This window comes from Misgurnus anguillicaudatus, chromosome 4, assembly GCF_027580225.2.
Source record: "Misgurnus anguillicaudatus chromosome 4, ASM2758022v2, whole genome shotgun sequence".
NCBI lineage: Eukaryota > Metazoa > Chordata > Actinopteri > Cypriniformes > Cobitidae > Misgurnus > Misgurnus anguillicaudatus.
The window spans coordinates 18,736,538-18,754,137 of record NC_073340.2 but is presented as its reverse complement, the minus strand read 5'-3'; the positions used below and the strand labels follow the sequence as shown (position 1 = coordinate 18,754,137).

Genomic DNA, 17,600 nt, shown 5'->3' with positions numbered 1-17,600 from the left:
AGCGTGTCAATCCGAAGACAGCTAACCAAAACAAACAAACAAACAAAACAGCGGGTGTGCAAAGACAATGTGTGTGTATGAAGGGTCCGGGTTATGGATGCTAACAGAGGGGAAGAGTGGTATGTAAACATGTCCATGTGCCATCAGAGTGTGCGTGCACTCACAGCTTCGACAGCCGGGGAAAACGGGATGGATTATGAAAGGTAAGTGATGTGTGTATGTGTGTGTGTGTGTGTGTGGTTGCCAGTAATGATTACCCAGCGGGGAGGCTAGGTCTCCTCCGTCACATTATCCCCCCCCTCTCTAAGCCGCGCACTGGCCGGGAACCGAGACAGGTAGTCGGCGACCACGTTCTGCTTTCCAGGACGATGCCACACCTTGAAATTATAGGGCTGTAGGCTGAGGTACCATCTTGTGACCCTGGAGTTTCGGTCCTTCATGGAGTGGATCCATGATAATGCCCTGTGGTCTGTCTCCAAGTCAAACTCCCGTCCCAAGAGGTAATATCGGAGACTTTCTTGGGCCCACTTGATGGCGAGGCATTCCTTCTCCACTGCAGAGTAACGTGTGTCTCGTGGCAGCAGTTTCCGGCTGAGGTAGGTGACAGGCCTTTCTTCTCCTGTTGCTCCCTGTAACAGAACTGCTCCCAGGCCTGTCGCCGAGGCATCCACCTGTACGAGGAACCGCTGGGTAAAGTCTGGACTTTGCAGCACAGGATCAGCACATATCCTCTTCTTCAACTTGACGAAGGCATTTTCGCAGTCCTCCGTCCAAGGTATTGGATTCTTGATCCCTTTTGCAAGCAGGTTTGTGAGTGGCACTGCTAGAGTGGCGAAGTCTGATACAAATCTTCGGTACCAGCCGATCAGTCCCAAGAAAGACCTCACCTCCTTTTTTGTCGTTGGTCTGGGGCTCCTCCGAATGGCTTCCACCTTGTCCACCTGAGGACGCAACTGTCCATTTCCCAGGTGGTATCCCAGGTACCTCGCCTCCTGCCTTGCCCACTCACACTTGTCCACATTTAGGGTCAATCCTGCATTCTGGATCTTCTGTAAGGTGCTCTTTAAGTGTTGCAGATGCTCACCCCAGGAGTTGCTGTAGATGACCACATCATCCAAATAAGCAGCAGACCAACCTTCACAGCCTTGTAGCACTCGGTCCATCAGCCTCTGAAAGGTCGCTGGCGCCCCATGCAGGCCAAATGGTAAAACCGTGAATTGGTGGCCCAAGTGGTGTCCTGAATGCGGTGTATGGTCGTGATGCTGGGTCTAGGGGTACCTGCCAGTATCCCTTGCAGAGATCCAAGGTTGTAATGTATTTCGCCTTCCCGATCCTCTCTAGCAGATCATCAATCCGAGGCATCGGGTAAGCATCAAATTGAGACTGTGCATTCAGCCTCCTAAAGTCTATACAGATTCTCAGTGTTCCATCCTTCTTCGGGACGATGACCACTGGACTGCACCATTCACTGGTCGAGGGCTCAATCACACCAAGCTCCATCATCAGCTCCACCTCCTTCTTCAGTGGGTCCACAAGCCGTTCAGGTACCCGGTAAGGCCGTTGTCTTGATGGTGTCGGGTTACTCAGATGGATGTAATGTTGAGCCAACTCAGTCCGCCCAGGCCTCTGGCGGAAGAGAGGAGGGAACTGATCTAGGAGGTACTGCAGGTCTTTACGCTGGAGGTCCTCTAGGTGACTCAGATCCACCACAGACGCTCCTCTCTTGGCTATCGACTCTGCAGGCTCTTCCTCCTCACAGTCCACCTCTTGTACCATCAATGATGTTTCTGGTGCTTCCTTACCCGCTGGCTCTCTCCACTCTTTTAGCAGGTTAACGTGATATGTCTGCTTGGTCTTCCCCTTGTCTGGATGGTGTATCTCATAGGTCACCGGTCCCATTCTTCGGATCACACTGTATGGTCCTTGCCACTTGGTCAACAACTTATTGGCCGATGTCGGCAACAGGAGTAGTACCTTCTGTCCAGGTAGGAACTCTCGTTTTCGTGCATATTTGTCATACCATAATTTCTGCTTCTTCTGTGCCTCTTGTAGGTTCTCCTTCGCCTCCTCTCGGTAGTGCTCAAGCCGATCTCTCATCTCCAGTACGTACTGGACTATCCCCTTCTCCTCAGCTCCACTTGTAGTGCCTTCCCATCCTTTCCTCAGAAGATCTAATGGTCCTTGCACCTGCCAGCCATATAGGAGTTCAAAGGGCGAGAATCCTGTTGATGCTTGGGGAACCTCTCTGTAAGCGAACAGAACAAACGGTAGCCACTTGTCCCAATCTTTACCTGTGTCGTTAACAAACTTCCTCAGCATGTTCTTCAGAGTCTGGTTGAATCTTTCGACCAGTCCGTCGGTTTGTGGATGATATGGGGTTGTTCTGATTGCTTTGATGCCTAGCTGACGATTCAGTTGACCCATCAGCTTCGATGTGAAGTTCGTCCCTTGGTCTGTGAGAATCTCCTCAGGAATACCAACCCTAGAAAACAACTGTACCAGAGCCTGGATGACCTTCGGTGTGGTAATAGACCGAAGAGGGAATGCTTCTGGGTACCTTGTAGCGTAATCGCTGACCACCAAGATGTACTGATTTCCACTGCTGCTCTTCTCCAGGGGGCCTACGATGTCCATCGCTATTCGCCTGAAAGGAGCAGAGATCACAGGGAGAGGTTGCAGGGGTGCTCGACCCCGCTGGGATACAATACTGGTCTTCTGACAGATGGCACATGTATTGCAGTATGTCTGTACATCAGTGTATAATGTGGGCCAGTGAAAACGTGAACAGATGCGTGCATGTGTTTTCTGTTGGCCGAGGTGACCGGACCAGGGGACTGTGTGTGCAAGATGTAATACCATAGGGCGACAACATGTGGGGACAATCAAATGTGTTACATCATTTGTTTGTAAATATAACACATCATTCAACACCACATATTTCTCATTGCACACAGTATCATTTTTCCCACATTCAACCTTTTCAAACAATGGTTTTAATGTTACATCACCCCTTTGCAAAGCAACAATATTCTCTGGGATCTCCCAGCCATCAACACTGAGACCTTCCACTGAAGATTCAGCGACTGGTGTACCCAGGTACTTTTCAAACCGCCGTTGTTGGTGTGACTTTCTGGGGCCCTTGGTTCCACCCTGCAGCAGACTATCATCAAAGTCTGGCAGTGGTTGGAGACCTGCCTTAGCTTGGGCTCTGGTTAACACAGGACATGACAGGTTAACAATGGCATCCTCATAAACATTTACATTCTTGGTTGGTAACAGATCATATATGACAGGTATATCTCTACCAAGAATCATGTCAGCAGGTAAATTCTCAACTATTGCAACAGTCAATAGAAACATTTGATCATAAATACCCACAGTAACTTCAGCTTGAGGATACTGCTTAATATCCCCATGAACACATTGCACAGATGTTGTCATCAGATAATCAACATTATGAACATAACATGGTTTAATTAGGGATATAGAACTCCCAGTGTCCACAAGTGCCTGTAAGGTTTGTCCATTAATAGTCACATCACAACAATTTCTCAGGTTCCCAACAGAGTCTCGTACATTGTCCCCTTCCCTTGGAACGTAACAATAACCAGTCAATTTTGCCTTTCGTGCAGGGCACACAGATGCTTTGTGACCCGACTGCTGGCAATAGAAACAAATCAACCCCTTCCCCAATGATGGGTGTTGTCCCTGGGTGCTCGTATGCTCCACACCACTTCTCTGAGCCACAGCATCAGTATTACTTTGTGTGAAAGTGCGTACAGTACCTTTGGGGGTTTGAGTGCGAGGACCACCACGGTGAGCATTCAGGTACCTTTGTGCCAGCTTCGCCGCCTCCAGTCCTGATCTCGGCTCGTGCTCCTTCACCCACATGCATGCCTCATAGGGCAGAACCCTGAGCAGCTGCTCAAGGATGACGATCTCGCCGATCTCCTCCTTTGTGTGATCCTCCGGCCGCATCCAACGATTGAAGAGGTTCTTCAGCCGGTTATATGACTCTGTGGGCGACTCACCAGCAGGAACTGTAGCCGCCCGGAACCGTTGACGATATGTCTCAGCCGAGACATCAAACTTAGCCAGAAGTGCCTCCCTCAGCTCAGAGTACTGCTCCGCCTGGTCCTCGTCCATGGCCAGATACGCCTCCAACGCCTGCCCTGTCAGCAGCGGTACCAGACGACAACTCCACTCCTCCTGAGGCCACCTCCAGGTCTTAGCAAGACGCTCGAACCGCCGAAGATAACTCTCGATGTCCTCCCCTTGTTGAAAGACAGGTATCTTCGGCTCTGCCCGTTGTAACGGCTGATTGGGAGCAGGGAATCTCGGAAAGCCTACGTCATGATCTGCATCATAATGACCCGTAACTCTCCGTGCTGCTGGGGTTGGTAGATCCATCCGCAGACTTCCCATGTCCATCGATGACTGAGCAGGAAGTGCTTTGGTGATGTACCGGAACGTTCAGTAGGCGATCCCTCGTCCTCCACTGACTCCGCAGCGTTCCAGGTCACATCCTCCTCCACTGCCTTCACCTTAGACCGTACCCGGCCTTTATGCTTACGGGGAGCCATCCCACCGCTGCCACCAACTGTGATAAAGCGAACACCACCAGTTCGCTTTGAGACGTGGGTATGTCTCAAAATACCACAATAACGATGGCTCAAACCGTAAGAGTACTTTCGTACAAGGTGAAGTTTATTTACAGTGTATGAGAAGATAACCAAATGTGATATATTTATATTTACAAGTGCAGACAAAAAAAACCAAAGTACCAAATAAATAAACAAAAAGGCAAAATAATGATGAAAACGTATACACAAGCAAATATCAACAATATATCAGACAACTTCCTCCACTACCACTCACTTTGGTCGACTTGGTAAACAAGTACCTTCTGTGAGTCTGGCCTCTCTCTTTATAGGCCAGACTCCTCCCCTAAATCTTAACTCTCAGGTAAGTATAAATTAATTAAAACCCTCCTTCACCTTTAAGAATTTAAATACACTTATTAAACCAAACACATAAATAACATTATCTTTTAAAAGATAAATACACATATTAATACATAAATCAAACGCAATAAACACTTAACCTTAACATACACAAAATAACAATACCCCTTTAACAAAAATAAATGGACTCGCCAACCTTCGGATGTACTGCGCCGGCGCGGCGCACTTTGATGACGTCATAAGCGCGCGCCGCTCGATCACTCGGGTTTGCCGGCACAGCGTGTCAATCCGAAGGCAGCTAACCAAAACAAACAAACAACCAAAACAGCGGGTGTGCAAAGCAATGTGTGTGTATGAAGGGTCCGGGTTATGGATGCTAACAGAGGGGAAGAGTGGTATGTAAACATGTCCATGTGCCATCAGAGTGTGCGTGCACTCACAGCTTCGACAGCCGGGGAAAACGGGATGGATTATGAAAGGTAAGTGAATGCGATGTGTGTATGTGTGTATGTGTGTGTGTGTGTGGTTGCCAGTAATGATTACCCAGCGGGGAGGCTAGGTCTCCTCCGTCACAGTTAGCATGACAGAAGCTTGATGCTGTCGTGTGAGAACAAGCAACAGCTGGCATTTTTCTTTTGCCTGAATACCTCTCTCGTAAATTATTCTTAATCTGATGCTACGTTTCTTTTCCCGCCACAGTAAACCACCACAGGTTTATTACAATTTTTCTCAGTCGCTTTGAAACATTACTCAGATTGAAATTCTCAAAACTACCTGTTCAGTTCTTACATCATTGTGTCACTTGTACATATCAAAAAAGCAGTTTTTCATTTCTTTGAAGAAGATGCAAATGCTTTGGTGTATCCATGCAAATGATTATGTACAATTCTCTGCTTTTTTCTACATTATCAATTGCTTATGTCATGTTGATCAAAATATATTAGAATTTAGGCATGTTGAAATGATGGCTAACTATAGACCCAATATAGTCCGGCTATGAGTAACCCACTTTTACCCTAAATAACCTTGAATTTGGTTACATGCCATTTTTGCCAAAATAACTTGAAGATGTATGATATTCCAACATGTAACCAAAGTTACAGGTGTTTAATGTGTTTGCTTTCATTTCTTTTACATGTTCTAAAAGTATACGCATTGTCAATTCTTGTGCTATGGTTAGACGTTTATTAGACTTTCGCTGGCAGCCCAAATTTAGCCTTGTTTTAGCCAAAAATGCTTGCTGGGTCAGGAGGTATAGGAAGACTTCAATGTAATTCCTACAGCAATGCACGTACAGTTTCCCTAAAGATATGTTCACATTTTTGTTTCCTTTGTGCTATGCAGTGCTGTATTTTCCTCTCTGTATAGCAATGACATAGTCTGTCAACAAATTACAGTACAAACAGTAAAAGCGTAAATGTAAATTTTGTCCAGTGTCTTGCAAACAAACTCCCACATAACTTACAGGTGTAACCTACAATTTACAATAATTGTCATCACAACCTCCAGAGTAAAGTGTTATATAGACAACATGACTAAACAATTTGACTGTCTTATCCGTACAACAATGACACAAGGACTTGTCATTCTGATGCCACTCACATGTTCATTGACACAGATATTTACATTTGAGACATGAACTAAGGATTAAAGAGTAACTAAACCCTTATCCAACTTTTTTTAGTTACTGATGTAAGAATGATGGTTTAGTGCTGTTCATTGATTTTAGTAAGTTTTTTTGACATTTGGATATAAAGTGTTTCAATACTGCAATATATGGTGTAAAAACGTCTTAGTGCTGCCCTCTTCAGGTTGAACGGTGGCTACTGCAGTTGAATTTTCCTATTGGATGTTGGGTCCAAAAAAATGACTCGTGACGTAAGCAGGTTTAAGCTTACCACGCCCTTGTTACGATCTCACCACACACTTGTTACGAGCTTAGTTCGTCCCCTCTATCTCTGTTGGGATCTGCCCACTTTTCTTGCATTTTTCAAATATTGCCAGTGGGTGGAGTCAGGCTCTGACCAGGGGTTTAGTTACGCTTTAAGGAGTAAGAGAGTGGCTTTTGCAGGTTATACATGGTGTTTTGCTATTTGTACAAATTGTTTTGAGAAATGCACTTATTGTTTTGCAAATGTCGAGGATGATTCGAGAAATGTAACAAAGCGACTGAGAAAAACTGTAATGCCATCAAAAGTATTATTTTGTTTTTGTTTGTTTGTTGATCACGAAGTACAAAGAAGATGAGGAAAATTAGGTTTCTGTGTGTATTCAAAGCGCTGCTATTGTTGTTTACAATGCGTGGAATGGTGCCCTATGATTGGTTAATTGGATTTATTGCATTCTGCAGAGAAGTAGGACAAATCAAATTTTTGTTGCATGCCTACTGATTTGCTTAACAATAGCATTTATTAAACTTGCAGTAAGTTCACAACTTATAAAAATACTTTTTTAACCATATTTTTTAAGACATAACAACCTATTTGTATTTATAACAACTAATTTCTATTCAAGATAAATAATAGTAAGTTGAAATGACTTTTAAATCTGAGTTGATTGAACAAAAAAATAAGGCAGCAAACAATTTACATTGCACTTTTAGCTATTCAAAAACATTCAACTGTATGTTGAAATTAAAAGTCCCCATGTGGTGAAAATCAAGTTTTATTGTTGTTCATGTATGTCTCTGTGGTGTTTTAAATATGCTTTAAGACAAACTATGTGCACATTCATCAGTCAACACCACTGCTGAGTATTTTCTCCATAAAATTTAAGTTTTCCAAAGACAGTCTTAAAGGAATAGTCTACTCATTTTCAATATTAAAATATGTTATTACCTTAACTAAGAATTGTTGATACATACCTTTATCATCTGTGTGCGTGCACGGATTTAAAAGAGGAACTATATTTTATGGCGTAATAGCACTTTTGGGAGTACTTCGACTCGCCTGAAAAGTCCGCTCCCCTTCTCACTCTCATAATGGGAGAGGGAGTGTGTTACTGCGCCGAGTCGAAGTACTCCCAAAAGTGCTATTACGCCATAAAATATAGTTCCGCTTAGAAAAGCGCTACGTTTGCTCGTACTTGCACGCACACAGATGATAGAGGGATGTATCAACAATTCTTAGTTAAGGTAATAACATATTTTAATATTGAAAATGAGTAGACTATTCCTTTAAATCCATGGTTTGAAATTGTCTTGGTTTCCTACGTCACAAACATAAAACCAATCACATCATCACAGTTGAAGACAGGGATCAGTAAGTTCCAGCCATAGATATTATGTATGGATGCTGCATATACATAGTGTTCATGCTCTAACCTGTTAACATAAGTGCTAAAAAAAGTTTGTGCTGCAAACGCACAGTTCATGTATGCATTGTGAAACTTAGCAGCTATGTGTCCAAAACTGCCAAATGTATCTATTTATATATCTATGGTCAGAGGTGGTACGAATGAGTGGAGGTGGGGACTAAATCTCATATTTATTTTATGGTCTGAGCTGTGCAGTTGAGTAAAGGCGTGGTCTAATTTGCATCTCCATTGATCCGCATATAGTAAATATGTCAAGAATGTAGATCAGTGTTACTCATTGCGCGGCTCGCGAGCCTCCTGAGGCTCGGCAAGCTTTAAATAATACAGTGATATGATCATGCAGGCAGGCGCTTTTTCTGTCTTTTCTGCTCCGGACGCTAGCTTTGTTAGAAAACCATACCCATTATATCAAGACGCACATTGATAAGCATGTTCAACTGCATGCAGCACTCGCACAGGTATTGTCATATGACATCAAAGAACGAGATCACACTGGAATTAAAGTAATTTTAAGTATTAAAAATTACTGTCAAAAGAAAAAGTTTTACTATTATGATACTATTGAGTTTTTAGGTGATAACATTATCGAGTACAGGGGGACTTTAAGTCACCTGACATTTCCTTCCATAAATCCTTATTTTGCTTTACCATAATACAATACCTTCTTTACATAAAAAATAAATGTATGCTGAAGCTTCCAGAAACAATAAACTTTTGGGCCATTTCCTGTTGTGCAGAGTTGCAGTTTTTGTGAATGCAGTGTCGACCTTGTTTGTGAAAGTGCAATGAAGAATATTATGCAGTGCATGAGTTAGGGACCTGTATGAATACAGTACTGTATACATTATCTGCCGTGGGATAAAGATGAAGATACATCTTAATGCCCTTCTGAGAAAGTAACTTATCATGCAGAGAAACACAGGATCATGCAGGGTCCTCTTTAAGCTTGGCCAAATGTAATTCAGAGTTATCTTTCATGTGTTACTGTTTTGACTTTACACTGGGTTTCATTATTAATCCTGTGTATTTGGATTTCATTAGTCCAAAGTGTGCGTTTGTAAACCTGGTTTAACATTTGTATTTGCATATTATGAGTTCAATTAAACAGACTGGAAATAGCGTTTCTATTTATATATTTATAAGATCAGTAAAAAATATGACGATAGGTAGAGATGGACCAACAACATGTTTTAATAACATTTTGTCCATCTGTGGAAATCATGTCACGTAAGATCAGGCTTGCTGTTTTAAGTCACCTTAGATTAATAACAAATAATCTAACCCCTATAGACTCACAATAACATGATTAAAAGTCTGGTTAAAAAAACTTGTATTCATGAGTTGTCTGGTTACTTATAAAGACCTGAATAATATGAGTACTCAGATAAACACAAAGCAAAAGAGAAACCAGATTTTAAACCAATTTAACAAGGCAATTTTATATTCACTCTGTACACATTTAGATCAATAGTGTTTGTTTTGATAAATTAATAATCCTTAACGGAAAATGGACAGAGAAAATAGCAAATAATTTCTGTGTCCAAAAAGGAATAAATTTAAATTATTTTCATTCAATGTCTAAATTTTTTCTTCCACTAACCTACATGCATGATAACAACAAAGTACTACAGACTCAATATAAAGTGCTCTTGCACATTAACACAAATGAATACAGATAGATTTACATGACTGATTTAAATGACTACAATTGAGTGCCACAACAAATCCTTAATATCTATTTTATCTCAAAAGTTTAATCGTAATAGCATGGTCGTAGGGGAGATGGAACATTTAAATGACATCGGAGCAACCTTTGGATATAACATCATTAAATACACTATATGGATCAGGGGTCTCCAACCTTTTTGTGAGCAAGGGCTACCACCACAATGGATAAAACAGGGGCTGCATGGCTGCTTTTTTGAGATAGTCAAAACATTTTTTTTTTTTTGTTGTTGATTTATTTTATTTTACTTGTGGATATGTTTTATCACTGAAGTGTAAAAAATTATTTGCTGCCTTAAATCTTTGTTGTTGAATTAACTCAGATTTACAAGTCATTTCAACATACTATTATTTATCTTGACTAGAGATAGACAGCAAATATTTTTTACAGTGTATTTAAAAAATGTATATAAAAAATATGTAATAAATAAATAAATAAATATTAAAATTGAAGCTATTAATAGAATGTGCTTTGGTGGGCAACTCATAGACTCCATGCGGGCAATATGTTACCATATTAACATATTACCAATTAACATGTTACCATGTAACATATTACCATCATCCTTGTTTAAACTACAGTATTTTCCAGACTATACGTCGCTCCGGAGTATAAGGGACATCAGTCAAAATTGCGTTTTGAAGAGGAAAAAACATATATAAGTTGCACTGGACTATACTATGCGTTTATTTAGAAAATTATTTTACAAAATCCAAGCCGAAGAACAGACATTTAATCTGGAAAGGCAAGTTATTTAAACAATAGCACAGGACAGCAGGCTGAATAGGTGTCCGTACATGTTAGAGTAACATGAACAGTTATTTACATGATACACAATAGCATACATTCCTGGGAGGCTGAATGAACTCTTGCGGTTGTAGACGGTAATGGTTTATCTTGGTTCATATCAAATAATTTTGACGTACTGTATAAGTCGCACCTGAACTTAAGTTCCAGTACCCACCAAACTTTGAAAAAAATTCTAAAATTTGGATCAGATCTCCATTCATGGCAACATGATAGAACAGGTTGAGAAATTATACCTGACTCACCCTGGACAACAAGCTCACTTTTGACCATCACATAACAGACTTCCATAAACACTCACAACAACGTCTGCATGTTCTATGAAAACTCAGCTCCCTTTACATTGCCCCTCATCTTCTGTTTCTACTATACACAAGCATTATTCAGCCCATTTTGTTATACTGCTCCACTAGTTATTATACCATGCTGTCAGTCACCAACAAAAACAAACTGAATAAAATCACACACATAGCTTCAAAAATAATACACTCCCCTACACCCAACATCTCAGAACTCAATGACAGAGCAAAAGCCCGCCTTGCCCATACTACTGTATAACAACAGACCCAGAACACCCCCTCAACGTCTACTTTACTCTCCTGCCTTCCAGGCGCAGGTATAGGACCCTGACATGGAGAAGGGCTCGTTTCAAAAAGAGCTTTGTACCATCTGTGATTTCAATCCTCAACAGGTTACATAGCTGAACATTCACCATTTTGTGTTTTGTTGTTGTTATTGTTTTTGTGTACATATTTTGCTAGTTGCGTGTACTGTATGACAGTCTGTAAAAAAATCCTGTTACGGGACAATAAACTATCTATCTATCTAGATATATGCATTAACTTGAACTTACTATATTGTTTTAGTTACCATAGCACAATTAAATCAATTAACTCAAATTTCCCATCCAGTAATAGCAATATTGCTTTAACACAATTTATTATAGTCCAAACTTAAATTAGTCAAGTTCACATAGGCTGATTAAAAAATGTGATACACATAAAAACCAAAAAACGATATTGGAATAAATTAAATGAGCAAATTATTAAGTTTTCACACTTTATTTACTTTATAATATACTTTGTAATATTTAAATAAAGTATTCTGAGTTTAAAACTTTTCTCTTGCTGTAAGTTTTATGTACAGCAGTGTCCATACTAAATCTTAATGTTGGTTTAAATGCTTTAAAATCTTTGTTACCCTTGTCATACACGATTATGACTGCAGTATATGCCATACTCATACTTATCTTTGCTTAGTGACAACAACAAAATCATCCTATAAATATAATTAAAGGAGCTAAATGGGGCACAAATTAAACTGCAAGGACCAGTGAAATAAAGATAAAGTCTTCAGAAATGTTTCAGGTCATTAAATGAGTTTCTAAACTTCGAAATTAATGAGACTAGTGGAATGAAACAAAGCTTCGTTCAAGCCACAGGTAATTATTTGTTAATATCTATATCCCTGCTCATCCTCAAATGTAAACATGTAATTACAGATTAGTGATAGCTCTGGCATGCTCGCATTTAGCGTAGACTTTTCCAATGTCATTACACAACGATTTCATTGAATCAGAGCCAGAGTTAATATAACAGAAGGTGCTAAAACCAGTGATGTGTGAATTTTGTTGTGACTACAAAAATCCAAAACAAATCCAAATTCTGTTATAGTTTAACATCTCTAAAGCAGCCATTCATTGCAACTATATTTTTTATATACACTTGCACTGTCAGAAAAAAATATCAAAATATTTAAACCAGCTGGAGTACCCTGTAAAAAGGTCCTAATATGTACCATTAGATGCAGATATGTATACATTTGTTACCAGTCAACCCAGTATCACAAAATTACGTACCTATATTTGTGAGCCTTTTCCGTGACACTGACACGTTTTTCCGCCTGTCACGTCTGTCACGTATTTGTTACTCAACTGTTTTGTCCTATTTTCTTACCATTGTCACTTCGGTTTAGGGTTAGATTTACATGAAATGACATCCTTACCCAAACCCAACTATAATGTCAGGTGACAATGGTTTAAAAATCATAGAATATAAAAAAATCATGAAAAAAAGGTCAAAACAGTTGAGTAACAAATACGTCACAGTGACACGTAAACAGAAATATGTGACATGTTCACGCAAAAGGTCAGTGTCAGTGTCACAGAAAAGAACATGACTATTGGTTCATAATTTCGTGATACAGGGTTGCACCCGTATATGTACTTCTGAGGTACTAATATGAACTTTAAGGGCCAAAGCAGTGTTGTTTTCGTCAACGATGACAATAACGAAATGATTTAGTTGACGCACCTTTTTTTATGATGATAACGCAACGATGACTAGCTAAAATGGCTCTAAGATGAAGAAAACATAACGAGACGCTTTCGAGTTTTCGTTGACGAGACGGAACGAAAATTATTATAAGTCTGACGTTTACAATGCATGTAATTTCTGCCTATTTTGCATGAAATCTGTCTGTTGTAGCTAACAAGTATTCCTATCCTTGTTTTGGGTAAGCCCACCACCCGGCTGCCGCCATGCCGCAGCTATGGCGAGTTCGAAGGACTGTGGCGTGACGCCAATAAACAGAAACGGTGAGATGATTTATAGACATACTTTCAGTATAATCCATCAGAAAGAAAAATGGAATGCATGTTGGGAGACGACGGTAAATGTGGCCACAAAGCTGCTTTTTTTAAAGGTAACTAACAAGTCACGCTGTTAACATATCATATACATTCAATTTTACTCGACAATCAGCTTGTGACACATTTCTACATGTATCTACTTGTCAAACCTAAGCCCATTTCCAATACTTTTTAACCTAAATTAATTTGTTAAAGACTACTTTTTTTACTAAAATTGACTTAAACTTGACTAAAACCTTTTTGTGTTTTCGTCGACTAAAACGTGACTAAGTGACTAAAATGTGACTAAAACTAAAAAGCATTTTCGTCCAAAAGACTAAGAATAAAACTAAAAGAGCTGCCACAAACAAACCCTGGTCCAAAGCTTTACTTTTTGAAAGGGTACCACCCCAGTGCCAGCTGGGCTACATATTTTCACTATATTTTTCTAACAGTGTTGTTTTTATGACCCATCTTCTTGAAGTCCTAGACATTTTAATTTAATGTAATGTAATGATAATAAGAATAACTGTCAGCAAGTTATTTATTTTCAACAACAAACTTCTCATTTGTTTGGTAAAAGTTATAATTTTTTTTAGAACTTTACCTTTTCTTTCAAGTTTCATTTCTGTACCTTCACGGGTATTTAACACATTAAAATATTGTATCTTTTAGGGGCACCATATTTTACCCTAAGGACCTATTGTTTACCTTTAATGCCCAATTTTGTATCATTTAAATGTTAGAAGAACAAAGCATTTAAGTGTACTTTTAAAGGTACACAATACATAATTATCAGCTGACGTCACTCACTTGTCTTCCGCAATTTTGAGTACCTGAAGTGGTCGCAAAAGAACTAGAAGCTTTGCCTTCAATATGTTGTGAGCATCAAAATCGCTATTTTTACAACACTAAGAAGGCTCGACACAACAATCATACTTTGCTCGAAGTATCACCTGTGTCTCTACACCTGAACTCGAGCATTGGGAACATTGTTTGTGTACACAGAGTTTACTAAAAAGAAGGTTTTGAACAGCTGACTTTGGTTGATTTGGCTTCCGCTCGCCGCCATCTTGCCAGTCAAGATGTAGCGATCTCCGAATGCAACGTACGGAGGTAGGATAGTAAAGATGGATAGCTCCTAAAGCATAGTTCCATATAAATGCATGGATAATTCATTGTTTGTCGCAAGTGAAAAACAATATTGACCTTCTAGTTGAAAAAGGAGCCTCATATGAGGTTCATTCATTCGCATTCTGATTATTTACGCCTGGCAAAGATGACGAGCGGAGCCAAAGTCAGTTGTACAAAACCTTTCTTTTTAGTAAACTCTGTGTACACAAATAATGTTCTCAATGCTCGCGTTCATGTGTAGAGATCCAGGTGATACTTCGAGCAATGTTTCATGTTGTGTCGCGCCTTCTTATGTTGTAAAATAGTGGTAGTTCGGTAGCAGCGGACAGCGGCTGGAAGAACGCATCAGGGATCGAGTAGGCATCACAACCAAGATATATATTTTTAAGTAGCTTTTCTTTTCATGACAGTCGAGGTGCGACATTGTCTTTCGTAGCCCTTTACTGTATCCGTAAGAATCATAGACAGTAAAAGATAAGAAATCCGTAAATTGTAGCAAGCTAGCCAATGCTTGTCACTTGTCAGTAGCCTACTGGTACTCGGTAGGGCCTTAAGATGGCGGCATGACGTAAAAGGTCACATGACTGATTTTCATCTATAGGTCCTTAGGGTACACTAAAGTACCCAAAAAGATGCAACACTGTATTATGTTTTGTATACATGTAAAGACTCAAAACTCAACCTTAGTTGCATGTATTATCCAACCCAAATAGCATTTATGTATTTTTGTCATTTTGACAAATATTTGCCCATATGCACTGTATACTTTAGCCAGCTTACTTCATTGGCCAACCACGGTTAAGACCCTAGCTGGCCACCGCTTTCTATTTCATTCACTGTTCTGATGAGTAAATAGGCAATTACTCCTTATCTTGCCTTCTCAGGGACCTGAGATTGAATACATGGATTCTATTCAACATTGTTTCCCGCCACAGCAACGCTGCCCCTTTGCTTTGACTCATTGCCACAGAACAAAGTAAGAGTCAGGATAACATCTTTGTAACCTAATTTATCCACATTCTGGGAATGGGGAGCATTTTGTTATTTAGACAGTTAACATTTGTAAGGTTTACGAAGCACACAACAGCCTGTGGCGTGCAACCGTAACATATCACGCTACTTCGAAGACAGGACATTGACCCAGAGGTGTCTAAAGACACTCGCTGTTATTTTTCCACAATGCCCATTAAGATACGGAACGTTTGGTGGATTGCCGGATGGCCGATGCTGAGCACGCAGTTTCCTCTCTGCCCTTTATTACAAAATACCCAAGCACTCAGCCTGGACGTCAGAATAATCGCTCTTCATTTCTTTCGAGACCTTGAGCTGCCTTGACACACACACAACATACAATACAAAACAGAGACCGACCAGGTTGAGCGTATTGGAGTATGCACTGTATTGGCAGTCGAAGATAAATCACACACTAAGCATTTAAACTAGGTGTAATTCATGATCAGCCATCCAATGTGTTTAACATGAACTATTTCCAGCAGGTAAGAGAGCTAGCTGATATTTTACAGCTAACAATTCAGGCCCAATAGCATACAGAGAGGATGAGGTCAATAAAGGTTAAAGGATGGAAAATAGCCACACAAATGCATTGCGCACAAGATCACGTCCTTCATGATTCACTCTCAATGTGGCCTCACAGCCTTGAGGATATGATTTGAAAACATTGGTTCAAGTGAAAGATCTGAAATAATGTCGGAAATGTTTATACACATACTGTAATAAATCTACCCAGTCTCATATAGATGCGTATAAATAGCACAAAGTGTAAATACTCGTGCAATACATACGCCAAATTCCAATTTGGCGTCCATATGATACGCCAGTACTTCCCGTTCAATTAAAACGGCGCATATTTTTGGTTGTTTTATGTATTGGTTTCTCAATTTTTTCATTTTTTTAACCATTGTCGCTTGGGTTTGGGGTTAGCTTTTGAGGTTTGCTTTAGGATGTTACATTATTTTAATATAAAGGTTTCTCCTAGTTTTTGTCTATTTTTAAGCCATGGTCGCTAGGAGTTGAGATTAGAATTGGGGTTTGTTTTAGGATGTCTTTTTATGTCATAGATATATACACTAGATGTCGCCTTGGGGCTCTGAGCATGCGTCAAAACCGCCGCCATCTTAGAACAGGGGTCTTGTCATAGGAAGTATCTAGGTAAAGCTGCTATCTCCGCCTGTACTTCGAATTCATGAACGATGCCGGACTTTTGTGCTGCGCATGGATGAAAGGGCTACTAGCACTATGCATTACAGTTAGAAAAAGTAAATTTTCATAAAATCAAAACTTTTATTTTTTCCTGTACTAAATGCTAAATACATGTCTGACTGTTGAAACGAACCAAAAGAAAACCAAGAAAATCGCGTTCATGATGATTTATGGTGATTTTATTTCTGTTACACCATTGCCTACAATGACGCTAATGCGGGATTCCCCTGTTTCTAGATGGCGGCTCTGTTTGACGCATTCGGTCCAATGAACTGCAGTAGCCAAGGCGACATCTAGTGTACATATATGTGTTTTTATGTAACAAAAAGTTACATAATACGACAAAACCAATACATAAAACGACAAAAAAAGATGCGCTGTATTAAGTGAACAGGAAGGAATGATGTATCACATGCACGCCAAATTGGAATTTGGCATATGTATTGCACGAGTTTTCACACTTCATGCTATTTACACGCATCTCCATGAGACTGGGTTCAATAAATCTTATCAGTTGAGCTCATGAATATTAATTAGTTGATGCAACATAAGGTACGCCTAACTGATTTGCCGAAAGCAGCAGAGCTAAACAAACAAAACTCTTTAACTATGAACCGGGAGAAGTTTGTCTTCAATTTTACTGAACATGAGTGTCTATCAAATGTAGATGTGTACATCTTGCTAACAATGTCTTGGTTTTAGAGACATGACATTCAAAACCAAATCTCAAGATGAATTTTTCTGCCTCGACTTCATTTATCTGATTAATTTCCTTTCAGTAATGTTTTCCCATTCCGCTTTCAAG

The 17,600-nt window shown here is 40.0% G+C and overlaps 1 protein-coding gene across 1 annotated transcript in view; it reads right to left on the bottom strand.

The window, feature by feature from the left end:
* Positions 1-269: 269 nt before the first annotated feature.
* Positions 270-17,600, bottom strand: part of LOC141363654 (uncharacterized) — a 68,366-nt gene continuing 51,035 nt past the window's right edge. The window contains exons 2-4 of the mRNA XM_073866504.1: positions 4,374-4,600; positions 1,279-4,317; positions 270-1,169 (exon numbers count right to left, since the gene is read on the bottom strand). Coding sequence (XP_073722605.1) covers positions 270-1,169; positions 1,279-4,317; positions 4,374-4,600 — 4,166 coding nt within the window. The remainder of the gene's footprint in view (positions 1,170-1,278; positions 4,318-4,373; positions 4,601-17,600) is intronic.